Source organism: Amblyomma americanum, unplaced genomic scaffold (assembly GCF_052857255.1).
Source record: "Amblyomma americanum isolate KBUSLIRL-KWMA unplaced genomic scaffold, ASM5285725v1 scaffold_407, whole genome shotgun sequence".
Classification (NCBI taxonomy): domain Eukaryota; kingdom Metazoa; phylum Arthropoda; class Arachnida; order Ixodida; family Ixodidae; genus Amblyomma; species Amblyomma americanum.
In genome coordinates this window covers 189,208-216,278 of record NW_027526878.1, presented here as the reverse complement: position 1 = coordinate 216,278, position 27,071 = coordinate 189,208, and the positions used below count along the sequence as shown (strand labels likewise).

The window sequence follows — 27,071 nt, the reverse complement described above, 5'->3', positions numbered from 1 at the left end:
ACAATTAAAAAAAATAAAATCTTGAGACCAATTTTTGTGTCGTGAAACAGGCTTTGCGTGACGTTCTACTTTCAGTTCGTAAAGTTCGCGCCTGGCTCGTATCTGGCCTGGCCCCGGTTGTTGTTGATGATGATAATGATGATGATTTTGGCCTCTGGTTGAATGGTACGTACCCACGGTGGGGGATTGGACAGGGTACATTGGCCCCGGTTATCTGCGCACCAGGGGTTCCAGCAGAAATTCCGATATCCTTTTTTCTGACGGCGGACCCCGGATCCTTGGCTGCCATGTTGGTGAACGTCGCACAGTGAAATGTGATGCGCGTGTCTAATCCTGTTATCAGCACCTGTGATGCTGGAGGTCGGAGCAAGCGGCTGTAAGTGGATTAGGCATACGCACGGCCTGTCGCCGTGCTACGTTCACCAACATCAGACAATTGTCCGCGGGCAGTGTGCATACCTAACGCACCGAAAGCAGAACGCAACCCGGAGCAAGGAACGGCAAGAGGCCCGTATTGTGAATCCACATTTACTAAAGAATTCCATGATCCATCAAAAGTATCGATCATGTACCTAGTAAAATCACTGCCCGGATGAACAATTTCTGCGCAAATTGTCTGTGTTAATAGCTTGCTGTTCACCAGGCATATATTGGCACATAGCCACCCAATCTGAACCTGGCAACGTTTGGCAGAAGGTTAGGTGGGCGGATGAGATTAAGAGGTTTGCAGGCATAAGGTGGGCGCAGCTTTGGGTGACATCTGTCGCAGCCACGTTAAAGGACAACGGTCAGTTTCAAATACAAACTTTGCTCCGTACAGGTAACACGACAAATTCTGCGCTGCCCAAACTAAACACGCGCACTATTCTGGTCAGTTTGCGGCTGATGTACAGAACTGGGTGTTCTTCATGGTCGTAGCCAAGTTGGCTTAAAACAGCACCCAGCCCTCTATCACTGGCATTACACTGGACTATGAACTCTTTCCCATAGTCAGGGGTCCTGTGCAAGGGTCGGGACACGAGTGCTTCTTTCAGGCTTTTGAAGGCGTTTCTTTGGTTATCCCAACTTACGTTAGTTTGTGCTCCCTTTCGCAAGGCGTAAGTTAAGGGACTAACCCGCTGTGAGTAGTTAGGAATATATCGCTGGTAGTACCCAAGTAGTCCCAAAAAGGAGCGAATGTCCGTTTTCGTCCGTGGTTGCGCAAATGCTGCGATCGGGGCAATCTTTAACTCGGATGGGCTCCTAGTTCCCTGGCCTACAACGTGGCCCAAGTACTTCACCTGTGCGCAACCAAATCTACACTTTTCTGCCTTCAGTGTCAGTCCAGCCTGTCGTAAACTGGAAAACACGGTCCTTAGGTTTTCTAGATGCTCTTGCCAGGTTTCCGAAAAAATAGCCACATCTTCTAAATAATGGAATGCAAAGCACTGCATGTCCTTCAGTACGATGTCCATGAGTTTCTAGAAGCTGTAGGGGGCATTCTTCAACCGAAAACTAAGCATTAAGGGTCGAAAGGTTCCCGCTGGGGAGATGAAAGCGGCATACCTGCTCGCGCTTTCTGAGAGGGGAAGTTGCCAATATCCCCGTACGAGATCGAGGGTGGAAAAGAAGTTCGCGCCGGTCACCCTTTCTATCATTTCCTCTATGTGAGGAATCGGGTATAGCTGATCCCTGGTAATTGCATTAAGCTTTCTATAATCCACGCAGGGAAGAGGATCTTTTCCTGGGGCCTCAACAAGAGTTAGGGTTGAGGTAAAATCACTTTCCGCTGGCTCTACAACCCCTAACTCCAACATGCGCTGAATTTTCGCTTCCATTATTTCTTTTTGCCGCGGTGATACTCTGTAGGGTTTCGACCGTACAGGCTCATCAGAGGTGAGCTCGATTTGGTGTGTCAGGAGGCGACTGCTAAAGAGGTAACCGAATTCGCTCAAAAACTGCTTTAGCGTGTCGACCTGGGTCCCGCTTAGGAAATCTGCATTCACGGAGTGAGCCTGAATGTTCTCCACGTTGTCACTAGCGTCCGCACCTCCCTTCCAACCCTGACTCTCGCTCTCCAGCTCTTCTGGTTCATTTAGAGTAAGATTGACGATCCCGCTGCGTTCCACGAACGGCTTCATCAAATTACAATGATAGGTTCTCACCTGCTTTCCCCTGCCTGGAACCCTTAGCGCGTAATTCGTCTCCGAAAGTTTTTGCAACACTTCTACTGGACCATCCCGGTGAACTTCCAGCTTGTTTTTTCTCCATGGCCGGAGGATCATCACGCGATCGCCCGCGGTGAAGCCACGAAGGCGCGCGTTTTTGTCATAATAGACCTTGGCGGCCTCCTCGGCAGCTTTCATATTTAGATTTACTAACTCCCTCATGTTGTTAAGGCGGTCCAGTAGCTGAGGCACGTACTCAACCACTGTCTGGTTCTCTCCTGTCCCTTCCCACATTTCTCTCAGAATTCGGTGGGGAGAGCGGAGGGCTCTTCCGTACAGGAGTTTTGCTGGCGTAAACCCGGTAGCTTCGTGGGGGACTGTTCGTAAAGCGAAAAGTGTGGCCGGCAGACAATCCTCCCAGTCTGCTTTATGCTCATAACAAAGAGCGCGTAGCACCCGCTTCAGCACCGAATGCCATTTCTCTACACTGTTGGACTGCGGATGGTACACCGCGCTGTGTAAGAATTTTATTTCGCATCTTTCTAGGAATGTGGTCGTCAAGGCGCTTGTAAAGACTGTCGCCTGATCGGCTTGGATTTCGGCCGGAAATCCTATTTTCGCGAACACTGACAAAAGGCCGTCAAATATTTCTGTGGAGCTCAAGTTCATCAACGGAATTGCTTCGGGAAATTTTGTGCCGGGACATAGCATAGTAAGCAAGTACTTATAGCCTGATTTCGTTTTAGGCAAAGGGCCTACTGTGTCTATTACAAGCCGGCGGAAGGGTTCCGAGATCAATGGAACAATTTTCAGTTTAGCCTTCCATGTCTCTCCCGGCTTGCCCACGCGCTGGCACGCATCGCATGATTTTACGTAGCGTTCTGCATCGTTGAAACAACCCGGCCAATAATATTCCATTAATAGCCGCTCCTTTGTTTTATTGATTTCCAGATGTCCTGCCCAGCCATTTACGTGGCAGAGACTCAGAATGTCCGCTCTGTATTTTTCGGGCATGACCAGTTGATCAAATGTTTTGCCTTTTCGGTCCTGGTAGTGTCGGTATAGTAAGCCTCCCTTCTGATGCATCGTTATGTTGCGTCTCGCGATGCCCTCTTTAGCTGTAAGGTGCAGTCTTTCCAAAGTGGGATCCTGTTTCTGTTTTTTTATTAGGGACTCCCTGTCCACCTGCAGAAGGCGTCAAAACTACGCGATGTTGGAGATAAAACGGATCCTTCCGCGTTTTCTGCCTCCTCTACCGACTTAGTGGTTGAAGTCCCTGGTCGCTCAACGGCTCGGTCAGCTGTCTGGCTTTCATTCCTCTATGGTTCCCTTCCCTCCTCTTTTGTTTGCAACGATATGCTGGCTGGTGCGTCTCTGGCTGTCTGAGGTTCGGGAACCTTACTGCGTTGAGATGCGAGCTGACGAGTTTTCGACCTTGTCAAAGCTTGTATCACCCCGCTTCCGAACTTCTGGCCTCTCTCGCGTAGCAATTGGTCTGATCGATTCGAGAAGAGGTAAAGATATTGAAGTGGCACGGCCTTCGAAACTGCGGCCTCAGTGATAAGCTCTCCAAACGGTCCACAAATTCTCACTCAGGCTATTGGAAGGCATACACTGTGTTCTTCTGCTGCCTGTTTTATCCACGAGACTTCTCCCGTAAAATCGTCCACTGAAACGTAAGACGGGTGGACAACGTCCATCGTCGCGGCTCTATCACGAAGCACCCTGCACGGTTTCCTGTTAACGTGCAGCTCGTGCAGGTATGGCTTAAGGACCTCTAGATTCTCGGCGTTATCCTCGACGCACCAGAACGCCAAACGTTGATTGTACACTTGGCTGCAAAGTGCCCGACACCATTGCAGTTGCAGCAACGAAATGGCCTACTAGCCTCAAACTCTTTTTTCGCGGCTTTGTCTGCTCCCTGTCTCTTCGCCTGTCCTTCACGCGTTTCTGGCGCTACCTTCGTTGCCTCCGATTGCTCCGAACTTCTAGCACTTCGCGTCTTTCTGCTAGGCCCTTTATCTCGCATCGCGTTTCGAGCTTGTGACGCACCCTCTTCAGTGCTCAACCTTCTGCGCGAAACGTACTCCTCTGCTAGCTCAGCGGCCCTTTCAACTGTGTCGACTTTTTCCCTGTCCTGAACCCACAGTTTCACCACTTGGGGAATGCTTCTGTAAAATTGCTCAAGGCAAAAACACTCGTTGATTTTGTCTCGGCTTTCATAAAACTCTGCTCCTTTTAGCCACTCTAGCAGATTCGTATTTATGCAATACGCGAAATCCGGATAGCCCTCGCTATCGTTTTTCATTGTGTTCCTGAAGCGCTGTCGGAAAGCTTCTGCTGACAGCCGGTACCTTTTTAGCAGGCTGGCTTTGACTTTTTCGTAGTCAGCTGCGTCTTGTGTGCTACGTCTCGCTTTGACTTCAGCTACTTCACATGGCAAGAGTGTCAGAAGCCGTTGCGGCCATGTACTGCGAGTAAAGTTCTCCCTTTCGCAAGTTCTCTCAAAGGTTCCCAGGTACAATCCTATGTCCCTTCCACTTTCATAGGGCTGCATGAATCTGTTCATTCTCTATGATTGTACATCGCTTGCTCTTTCAGCAGACCCGGCTCTCGTACTGTCGCCTTTTTTCGATTTTCTTTTTAAGCTGGAATCGCTTTAGATTTCTTTCTTCTTTTCAGCTTCCCACTTTTGCCGTTCTTTGTATTTTTTCCATTCCGCTTCCTTTTTCTTTTTCTTCCTGTACCAAACTCCACGTATCTACCAGCTGATCGTCATCTACGTGTTTTCAATTGTCTTGCATATTTCAAGTTTTGTAATTTTACCCTGTACTTCTATTGACAGTTCCTCGCATAACAACAGCAAGTCCGACATTGACAATTTCATAAGGCCCATGACAACGCTTTCTCCGCTTTGGCAATGCTATCTTCAAAATGTCGTGAGATTACCCTTTCTCAATTGACATACACTTCCCAGTGATTCTAGATTATTCTCTCAAAATCTGAAGCCTCGCGAATCGTATAGCAAAATGCCGAAACGCTTACCGGTTGAGAAAGTACGATGTCGCACGGTCCATCCCAGCTGCTGCCAACCAGATGTTGGAGGTGAGGGGTCCTTGAGTGAGCTGACTCGTTCAGCGCCGCAGGTCCCTTCTCCGAATGACGTTGTCGGACTGGGTTATGAAGGAAACTGTACAGGGGGTTTATTTTACATTATTTACAAGATTTTGGAACCCATTGGAAGGTGATGGGGGAAGGTCGGAGGATCTGAGAAGATCTGAGGATGATCGAGGATTCCTTCCTCACGGCACTCGTCGTTCGGTTTAAAAAGGGTCCGGTCCCTAGGATTCCCCAGGTTCGAGGAGGTCTTCGCCAGGTTGGGCGTTGCCTAACTTGCGTTTTCTTACACACACACACACACACACACCACTTCTCATAGCGACACGCACCCGTCACAAGCCTCGCCGGAGAGAGAGGGTGTCGCTGGACAATCACCCCACCAGAGAGAGCGTTTTCTTCGCGTCCGAACGACTGTTCTCACGCTGTCAAGCCGAACACGTCTTCCGGGAAGTCCGAATGGGCGAGGCGCCAGCGAGCAGGCACAGATGAAAGGGTGAACCACCCCTGCATAGTTCAGGCGGTCGCTAACTGCCTCCGTCCCGCAGGGTCGATCTTCCGGGAACAATGTTGTTTACAAACGGCAGCATAATCCTCCGTCTGGAATCCAATAAACCAGGCGAGGACCGGCCGGGGGAACCAAGATGCCTATCGCTGTGCAGTGACCCCGGTTCCAGGTGTCCGGGCCGAATACGCAGCTGAATCAGGCCACGGGCTGTCGCCAGAAACCTTACAGTGTGCAGCGGTCGCGAGGTCGTCAGCTTCTTCGTTGCCGGCGATGCCGCAGTGACCGGGCACCCACTGTGCACGCACGGCACATCCTAACTGCGCGAGGCCCTCGACGCGCGAGCGAATTTGCCGCACTAGTAAAATATCGCAGCCGATAGATTGCAGGCGGCTGACGGAGGCTCGGGAGTCGCACAGCAGAGCACTCCTGGGCGGCGGAGGGCCGAGGGTGAGCAGCAGGTCCAGCCCGAGCCGGATCCCCATCAACTCCGCCGTGGTGGAGGAGCCCAGGAAGGTTGCGTGTTAGGTTGCGTGTTGCTGGCTGTGCAGTCGCAGGGCGGGGATGGTAGCCGTCGCAGCAAGGGAGCAGCTGTCGCGGGCCACTGAGTCGTCGGTATACACAAGGAGATGGTCCTGCAGCTCCTCGTGTATGACGGCTCTGGCCAGCTGCTGCACAGGACAGAGGGGTGTGCTCCGCTTTCCCGTAATGCCGACAATCTCTCGCTGTACCTCCGAGGCAGCAGAACAGGGCGCACAGGACCCGTAGGGGGTGGGCCTTGTGTGAATTGCTCATACTCGAGCAGCACCGCGCCCATTCGTGAGCGCGGGTGCGATCGCATACGCTGCAGCAGCGAGCCGCCGTCCGGTGCCCGGTGAAGCCGGTCGATGTGATTCAGTGCCCTGCGCGCTGCTTGGAGCTCAAACGGCCACGCTCCTGCCTCGGCCAATGCTGCGGCGCACTGCGAGTTTTTTAGCAGGCCTAGGCACACGCGCAGGGATTTGCGGTGCGGGAGCTCGAGTTTCTTCCAGCGCGGCTTGCGCACCGTGACGAGCGGCAGCGCATAGAGCACCGCCTCCAAAGCTGCGGCATTGTATAGCCGCAGCGCGGCTTGCTGGGAGATGTCCTGGCCTCGAGCGGTGAGCTTGTGCAGCGCGGCGGTGATCCTCTTCATCTGCAGACAGGCCTTGGTCGCCACGGGGCGGAAGGAAAGGCGCCAGTCGATGTCTAGACCAAGGTACCGCACCGATTTACGCCAAAGAATCGGAGTCCCGTCCAGTGACAGTGGCGCAAGGTGCGCGCGAAACTGAGGCCATGGCCACCGATTTGCCCGCCCTCAGCGACAGACCAAGGACGCGCAAGGTGGCATCGATTGCGGTCAGGGCTCCCTGAAGGCACCCCCGCACGCGGAACGCCTCGCCCGGTGGTCCCGGAACCACAAAGCTATGTCGTCTGCATATAGGGACGAAAATTGGTTTGTTTTTTTTGGGTGGGGGAAAGAAATGGCGCAGTATCTGTCTCATATATCGCTGGACACCTGAACTGCGCCGTAAGGGAAGGGATAAGGGAGGGAGTGAAAGACGCAAGGAAGACATGGGTGCCGTAGTGGAGGGCTCCGGAAAAATTTCGACCACCTGGGGATCTTTAACGTGCACTGACATCGCACAGCACACGGGCGCGTTAGCGTTTTTCCTCCATAAGGACGAAAAAGAGAAAACTGAAAATTGAAGTTGGATTTTGAGGAAAGGCGCAGCGCTGCGCCGCGGCGGAACGCCTCTGGCTAGGGCAAAGAAGAAAGAGAGAACTGAAAATTGAGACTTAACTTTTGAGGAAATGCGCGGCTTTGCGCATAGGGTAACACCTGTGGCTCGGTACTAGTAGTGTCGCATGCGCAGTAAATAGAGAGCGAGAGAGAGAGAGTGAATTGGCAGCGGCTTAGCTCAACTACGCCTGAATATACGTAGCGAAAGATAAGGCATAGCATGGTTGGCCTTGGTTAATCTTTATTGCAAGTCCAGGTTAGTCTGGCTATCTCGCTATGTTTGTGTTGCATTGAAGACGACACATCTGTGGTTGCGGCACACGCGAGCTCTTCTCAATTCGACATATATACGATATATGAGACAGAATCTGCGCCATTTCCTTTCCTCAAAAAGCAATAGTTAATAATATTAATATTATTATTATCCATCCTCTAGCTAACGCCCCTGGAAGTGTCTGCGACATTTCTTTTTAAATACTTGTGCTCTTTTAGATCCGATGTAAAGGGTTTAACGGTGAAATTTAAGAATGCGTGTGTGCAACATTATTAAAATGTCTGCACAGACAGCACTATATAAGATAATGTTTGCGTTCGCATGACCCTTGACGCACAAGTAAACCGCTCTTTCACAGACGACTTGTAAACTACCTTGTGCCGGTCTTCGTGTTTAAGAAAATGTCATATCGGCAGATCCCCCAAACAGAACGCTTGACGCCAACAGTCTGGTGGGATGGCTATCACGTTGCAACTCTATGTTGTCAGTTTAGCAACGGTGTGCCAATAATGATGTTTTGCGGTGGGGATACTGTAGTGGAGGCCAGCGGGCGCAATATTCATAAAATGTCGAGAACTGCACCACCAGTGCGGCCATGTGGTGTGCAGTGCCAGTGCACATTATATTTCCCCAAGTGGTCGAAAACATTTAACAGCAGAAGAACCAAAAGACTGAGAAGAAGCAAAAGAGTGCGTTGAAGCACAAGACTGAACAGGAGCACAAGACCGAGTATCGACCCAGGAATGAGCATTGCCGCAAATTGAACCAAACCAGTATACAAGCCGGGAGAACAGCAAAGATGTAGAAGATATAGCAACAGCACAACACTGCCCATGAAAGTGAATCAAACCAACGGTCCAAGCATGACACCCGCCGTCCACCCAAAGATACCTTTGAACCAAAGCACAAAAGAATCACCACCCCTCCCACCGCAGAGGAAGAACCCAGTGGTCACCACGGCCGCCCAGGCATCTTTGGAGCAGGCTATGGAGACCGAGAACCCGAAACTGTCGCACGAACAAGATAACAAAAACCAGACGGAAAATCATAGTGTGGACACCGTGAACGCCGGACATAAAACTTTGGAACCTAGTGGTACCAAGACGGACGTCATCGTGCCGCGGGACTCTACCTCTAAAGCCAGTGAATCCGCAGCCCGCATCCAGGAGACTAGGGAGGCGTTGTCATCCCGGAACGCTACTCCTCAGAAAGGAGCCGCCGCTGCTAAAAAACGCGAGTGGCCCGTCCAAGCAGCCTCCCCTGGTACCCCTTATCCAACCCCTGAACCCCTATTACACCTCAAGAGGCGGTAAAGCAATACATACGTTCCGTTGAATTTCGTTCAGAAATTATTAGTATAATCAGCACTATAGCTGCTGAACAACTACACCAAAAGAAAAATATATGGCATTGGAACGGTCGTAGCATACAAGCGCAACTAGCAGCATATATCTCAAACTCCCCTAATACCCTCATGTCATCGCTCTGCAAGAGACGTAAACAAATTTCCTACATATACCCGTTTATCACACGGCAGCCCTTACGCCACGTACGGCAATCTTGACACTCGCATCCATGCCGGTGCTAGACAGCACATTGACAAAATCGCCCGCAAGCATGGACACTCAGTATACCGCGATAGAAAGCTCACCCTGGCACACATATGGTCTCATTATTAACAGATACATCAATCTCAAAGATAAAGGCAGAGTTATTCTGTGCATCCTGGGCTCCTGTCTTTCCTCAAAGCTCCTTGTGCTTGGGCATTTTTATAGACGTCACGCGCACTTGGGATACACCTCGGATACCCCCTAAGATAACCTCTTGTCTACCGCAATGGCTGATTACAACCTTGGCCTGATCGCAAACCCCACCGTGCTCACTCGCATTAGCACAAGTGTCACCCGGGACAGCACACCCGATCTCACATGGGCCAAGCCACACCGAACATTATCAATAATCTCACACAGTCCTCCAAGACAGCCTTCGGAGTGACCACTTTCGAGTCTCCACTATTCTTGCTTACGAGTCCAAGATTTTCAGCACTCGTTCACAGCTCCTCACTGACTGGGATAAATTGCGCTCATACTTGGCAGCTGATTCAAACCGAACCCCGTACTCTCACTTACTAGACAGACATCTTGTTAGCAGTCGCGGTGGCTGAGTGGTTATGGCGCTCGGCTGCTGGTCCGAAAGACGCGGGTTCGATCCCGGCCGCGGCGGTCGAATTTCGATGGAGGCGAAATTCTAGAGGCCTGTGTGCTGTGCAATGCCAGTGCACGTAAAAGAACCCCAAGTGGTCGAAATTTCCGGAGTCCTTCACTAAGGCGTCCCTCATAGCCTGAGTCGCTTTGGGACGTTAAACCCCCATAAACCATAAAGCATAAAACCATCTTCTGGAGGCTATCCAGACGAACAGGAAACGCATTAAAACACCCCTGCGGCACCGCAGGTTGATGCGCGTCTGGCTCATTTATGGTAGGCCCAACAGGTACTGCTCAAGCTCTGGCGTCACAAGCGACACAATCGTAAATTGAGACTCCGCATAGCCACTCTCACTCGTGAGGCTGAGGAATACGCGAACACCCTAGCCCGCGCAAACTGGGCAACCTTTTGTAACGACCTCATGGGTACATTAAGCACTAAACGCACGTGTTCCCTCCTACTCGCTCTCTTAAATCCAAAAACCACTAAATCTGAGAAACAAGTAAGCACACTTCATCTAATGAAACTAGAGCTTCAAAAGAGCTCACATGTTATTGGCCAACTACAGGACACTTATATACCCCCACCTTTCAGTCAGCAGATCCACTTAACCCACCTCCACCTAACCCGGAACTTGATGCCGACATTACCTTAACCCAAGTCCGTCGAGCACTCTTTAGTATTCACCACTCTACGGCGCCGGGGCCGGATAGCATAACGCACAATGCACTACTCAATCTGTATGAAGTCTCACTTCAGGATCTCACGGAGCTCATTAATTACCACTCGCACGCGGGGACGCTCCCGTCAGCCTGCACCTATGCCAGTATGTGATTTATACCCAAACCGGGCGAACCCCTCACCCTTCAAAATTTACGCCCCCTCTCCTTAACGAGCTGTGTCGGCAAGCTCTTCGAGCACGTTATTCTCTATTGCCTGCAACCGTTCCTAGAAACAACATGCTTCCTCTCCAATGTTCTGTTTAGCTTCCGTCCAAACATCTCAACGCACGAAGCACTTCACGGCCTTAAAGAGTCTCTAGCCCTTAAAAAGTCTCTCTAAGCGTAGTACAGCCGCAACTCGAGCCATACTGGCCCTGGATATTAGTAGAATTTCAAAAGGTCGTTCGTTTCTTCGAGGATGGTTCACAAACCCTTCCTCTAGTGTCGTTCGGCTTGGAAGATGTACAGGAGGCGAGCTTGTAGATGATGACAGCAGAGCATATATTTACAACATACATATACAAAGAGTTAAACTGGAAAACGCAGAATTGAATTTACAAAAGAACAAACTTTGCGCAACTTTACTCATCGACCGGGCAGGTTAGAGCCTAAGTAGCATCACTTTACATGCTAAGCATGGAGCCCCAGCTCAGACTGGACTGGACTGCATCCGTTTACATGCGCTTTGGAGCACTTGATTAACAAAGAACTAAGGGCGGTCATTTTCAGTGGCCCGCCCAAAGCATCAATTCTCCAATCAAAAATAACATGCGAGATGGGGACAACCCCATGGGTTGGGCTTAGCCTCGAACCCAGAGTCTGTTAACAATGCAAACTAAATAAACAACCAAAAACGCCACCACTCTCTCTCAAGTGAGAGTATCCACAGGCTCTCCCTTCGGAGCTAATCCTTGCCTCAGGCATGCATACCGCCACCCACCATCGGTCCTCGTAGCTCGTCAGCAACAGAGGAGGGGGCGAAAGGGCCCACGATGCTGCCGCCCTACCGACGGCGGGACACAGCTAACAAGCATGAAGGGGTTCGTCTGTCGCTCCGGGAAACCAGATTAAGGGTCGCCCCTGTCTTCCCACATTCTTGGCGAGTCTTGCCTGTCCGCCATGACAGGTGTCCGTCACGGCCTTCCTGGGAATGCGCTTTTGTTCACTAGCGCCTGTTTTCCCACATTCTTGGCGAGTACTGCCTGTCCGCCATGACAGGTGTCCGTCACGGCCCTCCTGGGAATGCGCTCTTGTTCACGAGGCACGGCGGGAAGCTGTGGGTGCCTTCCCGGCGATAGCCCACGTCGTTAGGGGGGGGGGGGGGTCCGTGCCTCAAGCGACCATTTTCGTTCCCCGTATGTATTCGGGGGCTCTCGCTTATACTGGGGAGCGGTTTCCACGTGTGCCGGCGTCCGACTTCCTGCAAAGGTATGCAGCTGGAAAAGAGGGGCAGCCTTACACGCCCCCTCTAAGAGTATAAACCGAGCTTGCTTTCAGCTCGTTTATGCTTACTAACAAAAAGGCCGCAACACTTTCACAATACAAGTGTCAGCTCTCCAGGGGCACAGTTTCTCGTGGGTACTCGACACTTCGAGAACCAATCAAAGCAACAATCCATAAAATAAACTAAAGCGCAACATTGGTGCACGCTGCTATACAGTTCACTGAATGGGCAGCAACATATGCAATGCGCATAGTCCACATTCCAAGCACACATAAAGCCGCATTGTTCATCACTGCTCACAGGTATGCGGACAACACTCACGGGCACAGGCTGAGTGTACTCATATAGTCTCCTCGTAAGTGCCCGTCTTCAACACACGGCATCCCGCTCACCGAGCGTCGGTTGAGTGGGAACATTCACGCCTTGTCCAGGCCAGCATGGTTGCGCCGCTCGACCTGCCACAAAAGCGGATCAATGGGCTCTCGCTGCAACAATATCGGGCCATGGAACTTCCATGGCGGCTTAGGAGGCGGAGATGGCACAAAGCCCATTCGATCCAATTTCGCGGTGATTGGCAGACTGCCATCTTTGATCCTCAAGTGATCCTGATTACCACCGAAAAACGCACTGCGACTGCAGTATTGCTGTATGGCGCATTTCAGGATTCGTGCTGAGACACTATGCGTTACAAACTCTGTCGCCGAATCAGCCCACTCTTCAAGGTCATTGCGTCTGACTGTGGAATCGCTACCGTTGTACTTCAGAACAAACGCTCCGTTGGCGGGCAATAAGTGACCCAAGCTCTCCATAAGGATCTCATCTTGAGCACACCTGGTCTCACTCCCTTGGTGAACATTTTCTGTCCCCAGTGCTAGCTCAAAATTAGGTTTATCCGGACACGACTGCTGCAACTGTGTTTTTAGCGGCTCTGAAAGTGCACTGGATCTACCGTTCGTGTTATCGTAAATTTTCCCTCTCCTCATTTCACTCTCAGCACTCTTCAATAGATCAATCTGGATCGCTGCGTTCCCTGACAGTTGTTTTTCAATCTGACTTGATAGAGCCTCTGAGGATTCTGCTACCTTGATCTCAGTGACCTCCTTGTTATTCTGGCCTAGGGCCTCTGTCACATTTTCAGGGAAATCGTTGGGAACCTCTCCAGTGCTCTGAGCATCAGGGCCTAGGTCTGCATGGTCTCTGTCCTTGAACTCGGACGTAGTGCCATCCTGCCTGCCACCCATATACCTCAGCTCAAGCTTTCTTAGCTCTTCTTTCTCATTCCGCTCAATCTGTCGCATTCGGTCCCGGAAACTCAATTCAAGGCGACGAATAGTATCCCGCCCTGCTTCTGATAGGGTAACACCTCGGTGAGTTTTCCATTCGGGGACAAACGCATTACTGGAGGGGATTTCATGAATGAAATGTCCGTTCACGGCAGTCGATATTACCTGCACCTGTGAATGCGTTCCTTTTTCTTCTTTCTGACTCACTGCTTCCGCCAAATTTTTAGGTAGCTCGTTAGTAATCTCACTAACACTCTGAGCTTCAGGGCCTAGGTCTGCATGGTCTCTGCGCTTTCCGTCGGACGCATTGCCATGCTGCCCGCCGCCCGCATAAATCAGCTCGAGCATTTTTAGCTGCTCCTGCTCCTGCCTTTCAATCTGTCTCATCCGCTCCTGAAATTTCAACTCAAGGCGGCCAATAGTCGTTTGTCCTGCCTCTGAGAGAACACTTTGATGCGTTTTAAATTCTAGGCCGAATTTAGAACTGAAGGAGTTCTTAAGACTGAAATTTTTCTCCATGCTGGTCACGTGTTCCAAACCTGCACCCTAAGCCTTCAGAGTAGCAACCATGCCAACCTCGACAAAACGCAAGAAATCCCACTCACCCGGCGCAGATCTTCTGAAGTCTGCCGCCAAGAGCCCGGATGATGCGTCCGCTCTACCAGCTTCGGTAGCAGCCGAGGTGTAGTCGTCCATTGACAGCTCCTCACTGCTCCGTGTCGGATGGCCTGTGGTTGTCACTGCGATGCCTGGCCTTGAGATGAAACGTGCCGAATCCTGTCGACTGCGCCAGTAGAATTTCAAAAGGTCGTTCGTTTCTTCGAGGATGGTTCACAAATCCTTCCTCTAGTGTCGTTCGGCTTGGAAGATGAACAGGAGGCGAGCTTGTAGATGATGACAGCAGAGCATATATTTACAACATACATATACAGAGAGTTAAACTGGAAAACACAGAATTGAATTTACAAAAGAACAAACTTTGCGCTACTTTACTCATCGACCGGGCAGGTTAGAGCCTAAGTAGCATCACGTTACATGCTAAGCATGGAGCCCCAGCTCAGACTGGACTGGACTGCATCCGTTTACATGCGCTTTTAAGCACTTGATTAACAAAGGACTAAGGGCGGTTATTTTCAGGGGCCCGCCCAAATCATCAATTCTCCAATCAAAAATAACATGCGAGATGGGGACAACCCCTTGGGTTGGGCTTAGCCTCGAACTCAGAGTCTGTTAACAATACAAACTAAATAAACAACCAAAAATGCCACCACTCTCTCTCAAGTGAGAGTATCCACAGGCTCTCCCTTGGGAGCTAATCCTTGCCTCAGGCATGCATACCGCCACCCACCATCGGTCCGCGTCGCTCGTCAGCAACAGAGGAGGGGGCGAAAGGGCCCACGATGCTGCCGCGCTACCGACGGCGGGACACAGCTAACAAGCATGAAGGGGTTCGTCTGTCGCTCGGGGAAACCAGATTAAGGGTCGCCCCTGTCTTCCCACATTCTTGGCGAGTCTTGCCTGTCCGCCATGACAGGTGTCCGTCACGGCCTTCCTGGGAATGCGCTTTTGTTCACTAGCGCCTGTTTTCCCACATTCTTGGCGAGTACTGCCTGTCCGCCATGACAGGTGTCCGTCACGGCCCTCCTGGGAATGCGCTCTTGTTCACGAGGCACGGCGGGAAGCTGTGGGTGCCTTCCCGGCGATAGCCCACGTCGTTAGGGGGGGGGGGGTCCGTGCCTCAAGCGACCATTTTCGTTCCCCGTATGTATTCGGGGGCTCTCGCTTATACTGGGGAGCGGTTTCCACGTGTGCCGGCGTCCGACTTCCTGCAAAGGTATGCAGCTGGAAAAGAGGGGCAGCCTTACACGCCCCCTCTAAGAGTATAAACCGAGCTTGCTTTCAGCTCGTTTATGCTTACTAACAAAAAGGCCGCAACACTTTCACAATACAAGTGTCAGCTCTCCAGGGGCACAGTTTCTCGTGGGTACTCGACACTTCGAGAACCAATCAAAGCAACAATCCATAAAATAAACTAAAGCGCAACATTGGTGCACGCTGCTATACAGTTCACTGAATGGGCAGCAACATATGCAATGCGCATAGTCCACATTCGAAGCACACATAAAGCCGCATTGTTCATCACTGCTCACAGGTATGCGGACAACACTCACGGGCACAGGCTGAGTGTACTCATATAGTCTCCTCGTAAGTGCCCGTCTTCAACACACGGCATCCCGCTCACCGAGCGTCGGTTGAGTGGGAACATTCACGCCTTGTCCAGGCCAGCATGGTTGCGCCGCTCGACCTGCCACAAAAGCGGATCAATGGGCTCTCGCTGCAACAATATCGGGCCATGGAACTTCCATGGCGGCTTAGGAGGCGGAGATGGCACAAAGCCCATTCGATCCAATTTCGCGGTGATTGGCAGACTGCCATCTTTTATCCTCAAGTGATCCTGATTACCACCGAAAAACGCACTGCGACTGCAGTATTGCTGTATGGCGCATTTCAGGATTCGTGCTGAGACACTATGCGTTACAAACTCTGTCGCCGAATCAGCCCACTCTTCAAGGTCATTGCGTCTGACTGTGGAATCGCTACCGTTGTACTTCAGAACAAACGCTCCGTTGGCGGGCAATAAGTGACCCAAGCTCTCCATAAGGATCTCATCTTGAGCACACCTGGTCTCACTCCCTTGGTGAACATTTTCTGTCCCCAGTGCTAGCTCAAAATTAGTTTTATCCGGACACGACTGCTGCAACTGTGTTTTTAGCGGCTCTGAAAGTGCACTGGATCTACCGTTCGTGTTATCGTAAATTTTCCCTCTCCTCATTTCACTCTCAGCACTCTTCAATAGATCAATCTGGATCGCTGCGTTCTCTGACAGTTGTTTTTCAATCTGACTTGATAGAGCCTCTGAGGATTCTGCTACCTTGATCTCAGTGACCTCCTTGTTATTCTGGCCTAGGGCCTCTGTCACATTTTCAGGGAAATCGTTGGGAACCTCTCCAGTGCTCTGAGCATCAGGGCCTAGGTCTGCATGGTCTCTGTCCTTGAACTCGGACGTAGTGCAATCCTGCCTGCCACCCATATACCTCAGCTCAAGCTTTCTTAGCTCTTCTTTCTCATTCCGCTCAATCTGTCGCATTCGGTCCCGGAAACTCAATTCAAGGCGACGAATAGTATCCCGCCCTGCTTCTGATAGGGTAACACCTCGGTGAGTTTTCCATTCGGGGACAAACGCATTACTGGAGGGGATTTCATGAATGAAATGTCCGTTCACGGCAGTCGATATTACCTGCACCTGTGAATGCGTTCCTTTTTCTTCTTTCTGACTCACTGCTTCCGCCAAATTTTTAGGTAGCTCGTTAGTAATCTCACTAACACTCTGAGCTTCAGGGCCTAGGTCTGCATGGTCTCTGCGCTTTCCGTCGGACGCATTGCCATGCTGCCCGCCGCCCGCATAAATCAGCTCGAGCATTTTTAGCTGCTCCTGCTCCTGCCTTTCAATCTGTCTCATCCGCTCCTGAAATTTCAACTCAAGGCGGCCAATAGTCGTTTGTCCTGCCTCTGAGAGAACACTTTGATGCGTTTTAAATTCTAGGCCGAATTTAGAACTGAAGGAGTTCTTAAGACTGAAATTTTTCTCCATGCTGGTCACGTGTTCCAAACCTGCACCCTAAGCCTTCAGAGTAGCAACCATGCCAACCTCGACAAAACGCAAGAAATCCCACTCACCCGGCGCAGATCTTCTGAAGTCTGCCGCCAAGAGCCCGGATGATGCGTCCGCTCTACCAGCTTCGGTAGCAGCCGAGGTGTAGTCGTTCATTGACAGCTCCTCACTGCTCCGTGTCGGATGGCCTGTGGTTGTCACTGCGATGCCTGGCCTTGAGATGAAACGTGCCGAATCCTGTCGACTGCGCCAGTAGAATTTCAAAAGGTCGTTCGTTTCTTCGAGGATGGTTCACAAATCCTTCCTCTAGTGTCGTTCGGCTTGGAAGATGAACAGGAGGCGAGCTTGTAGATGATGACAGCAGAGCATATATTTACAACATACATATACAGAGAGTTAAACTGGAAAACACAGAATTGAATTTACAAAAGAACAAACTTTGCGCTACTTTACTCATCGACCGGGCAGTTTAGAGCCTAAGTAGCATCACGTTACATGCTAAGCATGGAGCCCCAGCTCAGACTGGACTGGACTGCATCCGTTTACATGCGCTTTTAAGCACTTGATTAACAAAGGACTAAGGGCGGTTATTTTCAGGGGCCCGCCCAAATCATCAATTCTCCAATCAAAAATAACATGCGAGATGGGGACAACCCCTTGGGTTGGGCTTAGCCTCGAACCCAGAGTCTGTTAACAATACAAACTAAATAAACAACCAAAAATGCCACCACTCTCTCTCAAGTGAGAGTATCCACAGGCTCTCCCTTGGGAGCTAATCCTTGCCTCAGGCATGCATACCGCCACCCACCATCGGTCCGCGTCGCTCGTCAGCAACAGAGGAGGGGGAGAAAGGGCCCACGATGCTGCCGCGCTACCGATGGCGGGACACAGCTAACAAGCATGAAGGGGTTCATCTGTAGCTCCGGGAAACCAGATTAAGGGTCGCCCCTGTCTTCCCACATTCTTGGCGAGTCTTGCCTGTCCGCCATGACAGGTGTCCGTCACGGCCTTCCTGGGAATGAGCTTTTGTTCTCTAGCGCCTGTTTTCCCACATTCTTGGCGAGTACTGCCTGTCCGCCATGACAGGTGTCCGTCACGGCCCTCCTGGGAATGCGCTTTTGTTTACGAGGCACGGCGGGAAGCTGTGGGTGCCTTCCCGGCGATAGCCCACGTCGTTAGGGGGGGGAGGGGGGGTCCGTGCGTCAAGCGACCATTTTCGTTCCCCGTATGTATTCGGGGGCTCTCGCTTATACTGGGGAGCGGTTTCCACGTGTGCCGGCGTCCGACTTCCTGCAAAGGTATGCAGCTGGAAAAGAGGGTCGGCCTTACAATATTCATAAGGCTTTCGACGCAATAATCCATGGCCATATCCTGACGACGTTAGCCACCACCGTGTGTGGCACCCGCTGATGGCAAGATGTTCGGGCCTTAATTCAGGGACGCACGGAAAAACTCTATCTTAGGGATGTCGCCTCCCAGTCTTTCCCACTGCCCAACCGGGAACCCACAAGGGGCGGTCGTATCACCTTTACTTTTTAACATTGCCTAGCGCGACTTACAAAGGCCTTTGATGCTATCCCAGGGCTACACACAGCCAAATACGCACATGATACAACCCCCTGGACAACGGGTGGATAAATTGGAACAGCGCAGGATATCCTGCAATCTGCCGTAGACATCACCACCACCCAATTAGCAAACACTGGCCTCCGTTGCTCTCCAAATAAATCGGAAATATTGGAGCTGAAACCCCTGCACAGTGACCCCCGGATTGAACTGCACATGTACGGGAATTCAATGCCCATTGTGTCTCAGGTGAAGAATCTTGGACTTCTAATAAACAACCCACTCGATTCTACTGCCACAAAAGCCAGTGCATCAGCTTGTGGAGAACACCGACGAGACCTACTGCATCGACAACGAAGCACTCTACGACATCTGCTTCCGGACGCTTAAGCTCACGACTCCCACCTACGGAGACCTTAACCACTTGGTTTCTGCAACGATGTCTGGTGTGACCACATGCCTGAGGTAAGTATTTCGCAGCTTCATTCAAGGGGTCACTTAAGCGCCTCATGCATGTTCATAAAGAGCCCAAAGAGGTCGACACCATCCGCCGAATTGTTAGTTCCGACGGTAGTGATCGGTTCATTATGGAACAAGCACTGCAAAGACTGCGGTCGCCAAGGTCTTTTACAAAATATTTAGAGTAATACACTACAGCTAATCTCCATGTATAAAGTGCATGTGGTGACAATATTTTAGGAAAATACAATGACGAGCAAGAAAGCAAATAAAAGCACCCTCACCGTCCGCATAAAAACTAACAAACACCGCACCTGCTATAGCCAGCCAAGCAGCTGCTCAAGGAAGCTTTGAAAAACACTTCAAAGAAAGTGAATTTGGCAACGGCAGCAATAACGAGAAGGCGGCTGCCGTCGGGAATAATGGAGCGGCGCCTAATCTACAGCATGCGATTGCACACATTGGGAATAAAATGGCCGTGTTTCACCACTGTACCTCAGAAACTCATGAGGCGAAAAGGTAAATTAAGGCCTCGCGCTGTAAATGATGAAAAACTACTCTGTTCAAAAAGCAAACATCTCAAATCTCTTGGAAATAATTTAGGTGTGTGACCGTGGAGAATGCTTTTTGAACTGTTTCTCCTTTATAAAGCGCACATTTATCTCGTTCAGCTCCTTAATCCTAGCGTACAGGACCTCCATATAAAGCCTCACGTACAGTGGAATCAGTTATCCCCGTTTTCTCTTCGGGAAAAGGGAATACACATTCCCACGTTTTGGTATGGAAGTTTTTCCTCGATAAATAGTGGCACTTTCTGAGGAAGTTGGGAGCAGAGTACCACATTAGCGTGCTGAGCAGTCAGTATGGAATACTGGTTGCCATTGTTGGGGGATGGTGTTTTAGGGCCTGGAGAACTATCACTTAATTTTAAAGTGCCACGACAACCGGCAGACCGGTAAAGTTAATACCCATCGATGTTCTCCTAATGTAGTAATTTGTATAACCTTTGAAGCTGGATACGAAGCAGTGTCCATGTGAAGAATCCATTTTTATTTTTTGCGATTTTGCCAATGAATGGAAACAGCAACAGAAGAAATCTTGTTACCTTACTGGAGCTGGTTTGTTTCTCCGCCGTTGTAATTTGGCTGAGGCAAATAACAGGCATGCAGTTTCAATGTTCTCTAGAACAGACTGGCAGAGTGTAAACTATGTCACTTCTGAAATTTCCATGAGTTCGTTCTTTCATTGGGCTTCGTTCTCTGCACTGGCGTGAAGAGAACTGAATTTAAAATTTGATGACCCGATATTCAAAAGCTTTGAACGAACAGCGGCAACAATCGCGACATTCTACAAGATGCCTCCACTGACCATTGTAGCTGCTTTATAATCTTACCACAATCTTGTTCTGACTGCTCCCAAACAAGAGCGCCCAACATACCTCTGTAAATTCTCTCTCCCCTTTTGAATTAAGCGGGCTTCTAATCAAGCACCGTCCCATTCCTCACAGATTTCCTGGGCAGCTGAATGCTGATCTTCGCAAGCTGGCCGTTAACATGGTGCCCTTCCCTCGCCTCCAATTCTTCATGACTGGCTTTGCTCCACTCACGTCTCGCGGCTGCCAGCAGTACCGGGCTCTGACTGTGCCAGAGCTGACGCAACAGATGTTCGATGCCAAAAACATGATGGCTGCTTGCGACCCCCGCCACGGTCGTTACCTGACAGTTGCTGCAGTCTTCAGAGGCCGAATGAGCAATCGGGAAGTCGATGACCAGATGCTCAACATCCAGAACAAGGACTCGAATTACTTCGTTGAATGGATCCCGAACAACGTAAAGACAGCTGTCTGTGACATACCGCCTCGAGGTCTGAAGATGTCTGCTACTTTCATTGGGAACAGCACAGCCATTCAAGAGCTTTTCAAGCGGATCTCCGAGCAGTTTACACGTGACCATCGTGTTTGATTTGAAAGTGCTTCTTAAAAGCACATGCTTTCATTGTAGGTACCCATTGCTGTCGATTTTCTGGTACAGCGCATTTTCGGGGACAGTTCTAGGAGTGTGACCCCGCCTGCTTGATATATTATTTTTTTGCAGCTATGTTCCGCCGCAAGGCCTTTCTGCACTGGTACACCGGAGAGGGCATGGACGAGTTTGAGTTCACCGAGGCCGAGTCCAACTTGAACGAACTGGTGTCAGAATACCAACAGTACCAGGAGGCCACCCCTGAGGACGAGGAGGAATTCGAGGAGACCCAGGCAGAGGCCTAGTTTGTGTGCAGTGCTTTTTTTCTTTCGGTTTACAATAAAGTGTCTGTTTGTCATGGATCCTTGTTTTTGAGCCAGGTGCTTGTGCACTTTAGTATGTCGTAGGGCCGGACTGCGTCACAAGCATGGTCACGCAAAACAGCTAAACCTTACTGTATTGCAATGTGCGCACATCTGTAAATAGCCGTGTGACCGGCGTTTTCGGCATTTTGACGAAACTCTAAAATCTGTTAAAATCTTCTCATCGAACCACTTTTAGAGCGAACGCAAGGTGATCTTAAGAAAAACAAGTTTTGATGAGCTATTATTGGTCTCGGATACTTCCTGTCTGATGATGTGGCAAATTCTCTGTGCTGTCGAAACTGATACGAGACGAGACGGTTTTTAGAACATCGCTACGGAGAATACATTTAGCTTATTCTCAGTGTTACTTGACTGAGTTTTTTTGGCGTATTATCTAGCCATCTTTTGTCTCATATTTTTACGATTTTTAACAAAAATTTCAGTGACGGGATCTTCGTCAATACTAGGACGATCGACACATTCTTTGAGAGACTCTTCTACTTGAGGCAACTAAAACACGCTGAGAAGACGCCGACAGGACATCAAGTAGCATTTGAGGCTGCTTGACCAATTCATTGTTCAGCGATAGTCGAGCTCCTCGGGGCTGCTGAACCTGTAGCGATCGAACCACAAGGCCCATATCTCGTCCTTCTGTGAGCGGCATAGCCCTAACCTGGGACGCAGCGCAGAAAGGATCGTCGTCAAAGGCTTTGGCGATTCGCCACTGTGAGGAGCCCTCAACCCTTAATACTCATCGAACATTGTCCGTGTTGAATTCTGCGCTAATGATTCAGAATCCCTCAGCGTGGTGTCCACAGAAACGGAGGGCAGGTGCTTTGGAAGCCATGCGAGCTTTCGTGATCTGAAAGCCCTATGGTTGGAGGCGGGAGCGATATTTCCGGCGAAGGTCTGGGGTAAACAGCTCTTTGTCTCTATAGCAGTTTAGCGTCAGCATCACCAGCTCTTAACGTGATAGCGGTAAAGGCCCCGTTCACCCGAAAATCCAGTGCCGATGTTCGCGTTTTCGGTGTCGTGAGTGAAAAATCGCAAGCTCTTGATTGCCCAGGTATTGAATGTCCAGGTATTTTTGGATGCAAAGTAGAGAACGACCGTTTGCATATATGGTAATTAACCGATTGCGCTACCGCGTTATACCCTTAGGGCGGAGCTTAAGTGATCCTTCCAAGTTTTGCATGGCAGGTAGGAAAGCGCTTCCTGATGTCTCTGAGGGGCTCAAGTATGTCTCCGTAGTAGGTTTGCATTACAGAATAGGTTCCCACTTCGTCGACTACCGCTTGGTTTTATGACCGCGAGCTGTGGCGTTCGTGATTTGATTCCCGGTGTGTAGAGCCCATGTCATGGTAAGTGCTTCTCAGCTGGTACCCCCATGGCGGAATATTTGGGAAGCCTTCTCGATGGGGCTACCGCTGGTGTAATTACGACTGATTGTTGTCTGCGAGTCGAGGTTACTGTCAAGGATCTGTGCCATCTGTTTCCGTCGGCGACTGCGAGGATTTTCGTGGTCAAATAGCATCCAGGTCGCGGCAGTGTAACGCGAAATCCGGTGACAACTCTTGCACTACTGGAGTGGAACTCGTTTCATTTTTATCGCCTTACCGTAATATCCGGTATACAGTCCGCACGCAGTGTATAGTCCGCAACACACGATTTTGGCTGCATATGGATTGTAAAACTTTTATTTCCAACAGTTTGAGAGGCTTTAGGCCCCTCGCCTAAACGACAGCCAGAATGTCCTGGCTTGTGGCGGCGTCTTCGTCCAGTTGTACGACCTTTGAATCATCAGATCGGTGCTGAATAGGAGAGCCTCCCATTGGTCAAGCGATAGAATTTTTTTCCCTCCAGGGGGCAAAATGGTATTTCCAATATATATGGTTGAGATCCGCGTTGTGGTGACATAGCTTGCACACATTTGATTATTGGGACGGATAACAAAGACTACACAAAACTGGGTTCTGGAATGTATGAGTCTGGAGACGGCTGATGAGAAAAAAAATACTACACTTTCCGCACTCGTTACATACAATATCAGAATCAGGCGTGCGAACAGCACATAAAATTATATTTGGCGCAGTTCAAGTATCAAAAAACGTGGCAATAGAGTAAGCGTCGCGAACTTTGTGCCACATTCAGCGATGCTGAAAAAGAAAAAAATGCTGTGCAGTGCATGTATACAGATGGTCCGCAAAGCGCAAAATATAAATTTTTTAGCATGTATAACTCGCAGACTGTATACCAGAAACAATAGAATATGTTACAGAATTTCTGCCCCTCCCCCTAAAAGAGCCGCTTGCTATATATATATATATATATATATATATATATATATATATATATATATATATATATATATATATATATATATATATATATATCAAATTCTTTCTCAGTATACAGAGGAAATGCTAGGCATCACATGGGAAGGAAATATGCTACAGATTAAAAATTACGACCTACACTGCGCTCATCATCCTCGTCCGTAGCGTTTTCCTCGTTCCATTTACTGACAAGCAAAAGGCACTCCGAGCGTATTCAAATTCTAAAGCTTCATTTAGGTAAGCACAACGAATGAATGAGTCAAATAACATTTATTTACTTACATTCAACCGCATAAACGAACAGTTCGATCAGTGTTTATATTTTTTAACGGCAAGCTCATGATTCACCCGAAGATGAGGAAGACGAGGTTTGCGACGTTCCGCGATGTGTTCATCTCTAAAAACTCAAATTTCCTTTAAATAATATAAGGCACACTTTTTACGCACTTCTTTTTGCCTTCGCCAGATTCTGAGCTGATCTCACTTTATGGGAGTGTCATTAACCTTGCGAGACCAACGACAACCAAAGACGGTTGACCACAAATCACCTACTCCTTCAGTGCAGATGCCCGCCGCGGTGGCTCAGTGGTTAGGGCTCTCGACTACTGATCCGGAGTTCCCGGGTTCGAACCCGACCGCGGCGGCTAAGTTTTCATGGAGGAAAAACGCTAAGGCGCCCGTGTGCTGTGCTATGTCAGTGCACGTTAAAGAACCCCAGGTGGTCGAAATTATTCCCGAGCCCTCCACTACGGCACCTATTCATTTCTTCTTTCACTCCCTCCTTTATTCCTTCCCTTACGGCGCGGTTCAGCTGTCCAACGATATATGAGAGAGATACTGCGCCATTTCCTTTCCCCCAAAAAACCAATTATTATTATTATTCAGCGCAGATCGGGTTTGGGGTAGGTGTCGCATTTGTAAATATACCAGCGCAAAACGTAAGCCCACGTTGCGGCAGAAGGGAAGACATTACGACAGATCCATTGCTCTCCTCACTGTAGTCGCGTCTCTTTTTGTGTACTCACTTCGTTTTTACAATGCGTGAGGATCGTTACAACTGATCCTGGTTGGACGAGCGTAATGGAAAAGCCTGCTCGATGCTGCGGGCATCTTGGAAGCCTTAACGCGGGAAGCAACGCGCAAGCTGTGCAACATACTCTGAAAAGCTGTTAAAATTGTATGTACTGAATTTCGCGAGATAGGGGTCACAGTCATGTTCTCGCAAAAAAATCCTCAGCATATTTAATCCAGTTAATGAACAATTTCAAGCGTAAGGAGGCCCATACCAAATCGCACTCAGCTTGCCACCGTTACAAATGCTGGTAAGGGATTGTCTGTATTGCTGTTGGGGCCTAATGTTTAATTCACAGGAAGTTATTTTAAAACCTGTTTTGATGCACAGCACGCGGAAGGCGCAAATGCAACCATTTTTCGCTTAATTTTGTACACTAGGTATGCGGATATCCATGGCTATTGAGGAAGGCTCCAATTTTGCTCCTCTTACGTTATGTTATGGTCTGTTTACACAATGAACCCCATATAGGAGACGCCGCAGTGCTTTTGGCGGTCGTCTGCTGATACCAAGGTCGCCAGTTCGATTCCTGCCGCGGCGGCCATATTTCGATGGAGGCGTAATACAAAAATACCCGTGCGCTGCAGACACAAGTGGCGCATGTTAAAGATCCCCATTTTGGCTAAATTATTCTGCAGCCCTCCACTACGGTGTTCCTCATACCCCATGTGTCGGTTCGAGACGTTAAACTCGACAATTAAAAAAAAGAAAATCTTGAGACCAATTTTTGTGTAGCGAAACAGGCTTCGCGTGACGTTTTACTTTCAGTTCGTAAAGTTCGCGCCTGGCGCGTATCTGGCCTGGCCCCGGTTGTTGATGATGATGATAATGATGATGATTTTGGCCTCTGGTTGAATGGTACGTACCCACGGTGGGGGATTGGACAGGGTACATTGGCCCCGGTTATATGCGCACCAGGGGTTCCAGCAGAAATTCCGAAATCCTTTTTTCTGACGGCGGACCCCGGATCCTTGCCTGCCATGTTGGTGAACGTCGCACAGTGAAATGTGATGCGCGTGTCTAATCCTGTTTCAGCACCTGTGATGCTGGATGTCGGAGCAAGCGGCTGTAAGTGGATTAGGCATACGCACGGCCTGTCGCCGTGCTACGTTCACCAACATCAGACAATTGTCCGCGGCTAGTGTGCATACCTAACGCACCGAAAGCAGAACGCAACCCGGACCAAGGAACGGCAAGAGGCCCTTATTGTGAATCCACATTTACTAAAGAATTCCATGATCCATCAAAAGTATCGATCATTATACCTAGTAAAATCACTGCCCGGATGAACAATTTCTGCGCAAATTGTCTGTGTTAATAGCTTGCTGTTCACCAGGCATATATTGGCACATAGCCACCCAATCTGAACCTGGCAACGTTTGGCAGAAGGTTAGGTTGGCGGATGAGATTAAGAGGTTTGCAGGCAGAAGGTGGGCGCAGCTGGCAAAGGACAGGAATAACTGGAGAGCCATGGGAGAAGCTTTTGTCCTGCAGTGAGCGTAGTCGGGCTGATGACGACGATGATAACAGTGACCCACCCAAACCCCCAACCCAACCTCCCATACCCACACCCAACCCCTTCCTCCCAATGGGAAGCCACTGTTTCGAGAGCACAAACCAGGATGACCAGCGCAGACTGATCGACCAGGCAACCCCGATTGGAACAGATAATGAGGCCCTGGACTCAGGTCTCTAACCTGTTGGGGCTACAGATAGGCTGCTGCTGCTGATGATGATGATAAAATAAAGTTTTCCAATCGGTCGGTAACATTCAAACTTTAGAACCGACCGCTCGCGCACAAATCCAAAGGTTAGAAAAGTGAAAAATTATGCTGCAGAATGCACGTTAGTTCTTTCGAGCGAAACCAATTTCGAGCACCGAGAAAAGAAAATAGAAGAGGCCGAGTTTTCCCCTGCAGCCAGTTGAGAGAACCCCGTTGTGCCTTAAGCTTTGCGAAACGAAAAATAGTTCGCGTTGTACGGCGCATATCTTTTACACGGCATCATGTACGTGAACTGAAGGCCTTATATATAAGCTCTGAAACACATTTACCATGGCAGGAACTGGCTGCGGCACAACTTTATGCGCTATTGAGTCGACACGCGTACACATAGGAACAGAGTTGAGGAAGAAGTGAGCGTTGATGCGGCGCAAGGCTACAAATACGTGGACCCTTGAC

General features: G+C 49.8%; 1 protein-coding gene across 1 annotated transcript; it reads left to right on the top strand.

Moving 5' to 3' along the window:
- The first annotated feature begins 19,009 nt into the window (after positions 1-19,009).
- Positions 19,010-21,480, top strand: LOC144112535 (tubulin beta chain-like). Its single transcript, XM_077645341.1, has 3 exons — positions 19,010-19,163; positions 20,665-21,101; positions 21,251-21,480. The coding sequence occupies exons 1-3, from the start codon at positions 19,138-19,140 to the stop codon at positions 21,421-21,423; spliced, it is 636 nt and encodes a 211-aa protein (XP_077501467.1). The 5' UTR covers positions 19,010-19,137; the 3' UTR covers positions 21,424-21,480.
- Positions 21,481-27,071: the final 5,591 nt, after the last annotated feature.

What these genes read in the sequence shown, in the direction of transcription:
- LOC144112535 (XM_077645341.1), top strand. Translation starts at nt 19,138, where the DNA reads ATGTCTGGTGTGACCACATGCCTGAG. An exon ending in GGTGTGACCACATGCCTGAG is followed by an intron (nt 19,164 to 20,664) that starts GTAAGTATTTCG and finishes CATTCCTCACAG; the next exon opens with ATTTCCTGGGCAGCTGAATG. An exon ending in GATCTCCGAGCAGTTTACAC is followed by an intron (nt 21,102 to 21,250) that starts GTGACCATCGTG and finishes ATTTTTTTGCAG; the next exon opens with CTATGTTCCGCCGCAAGGCC.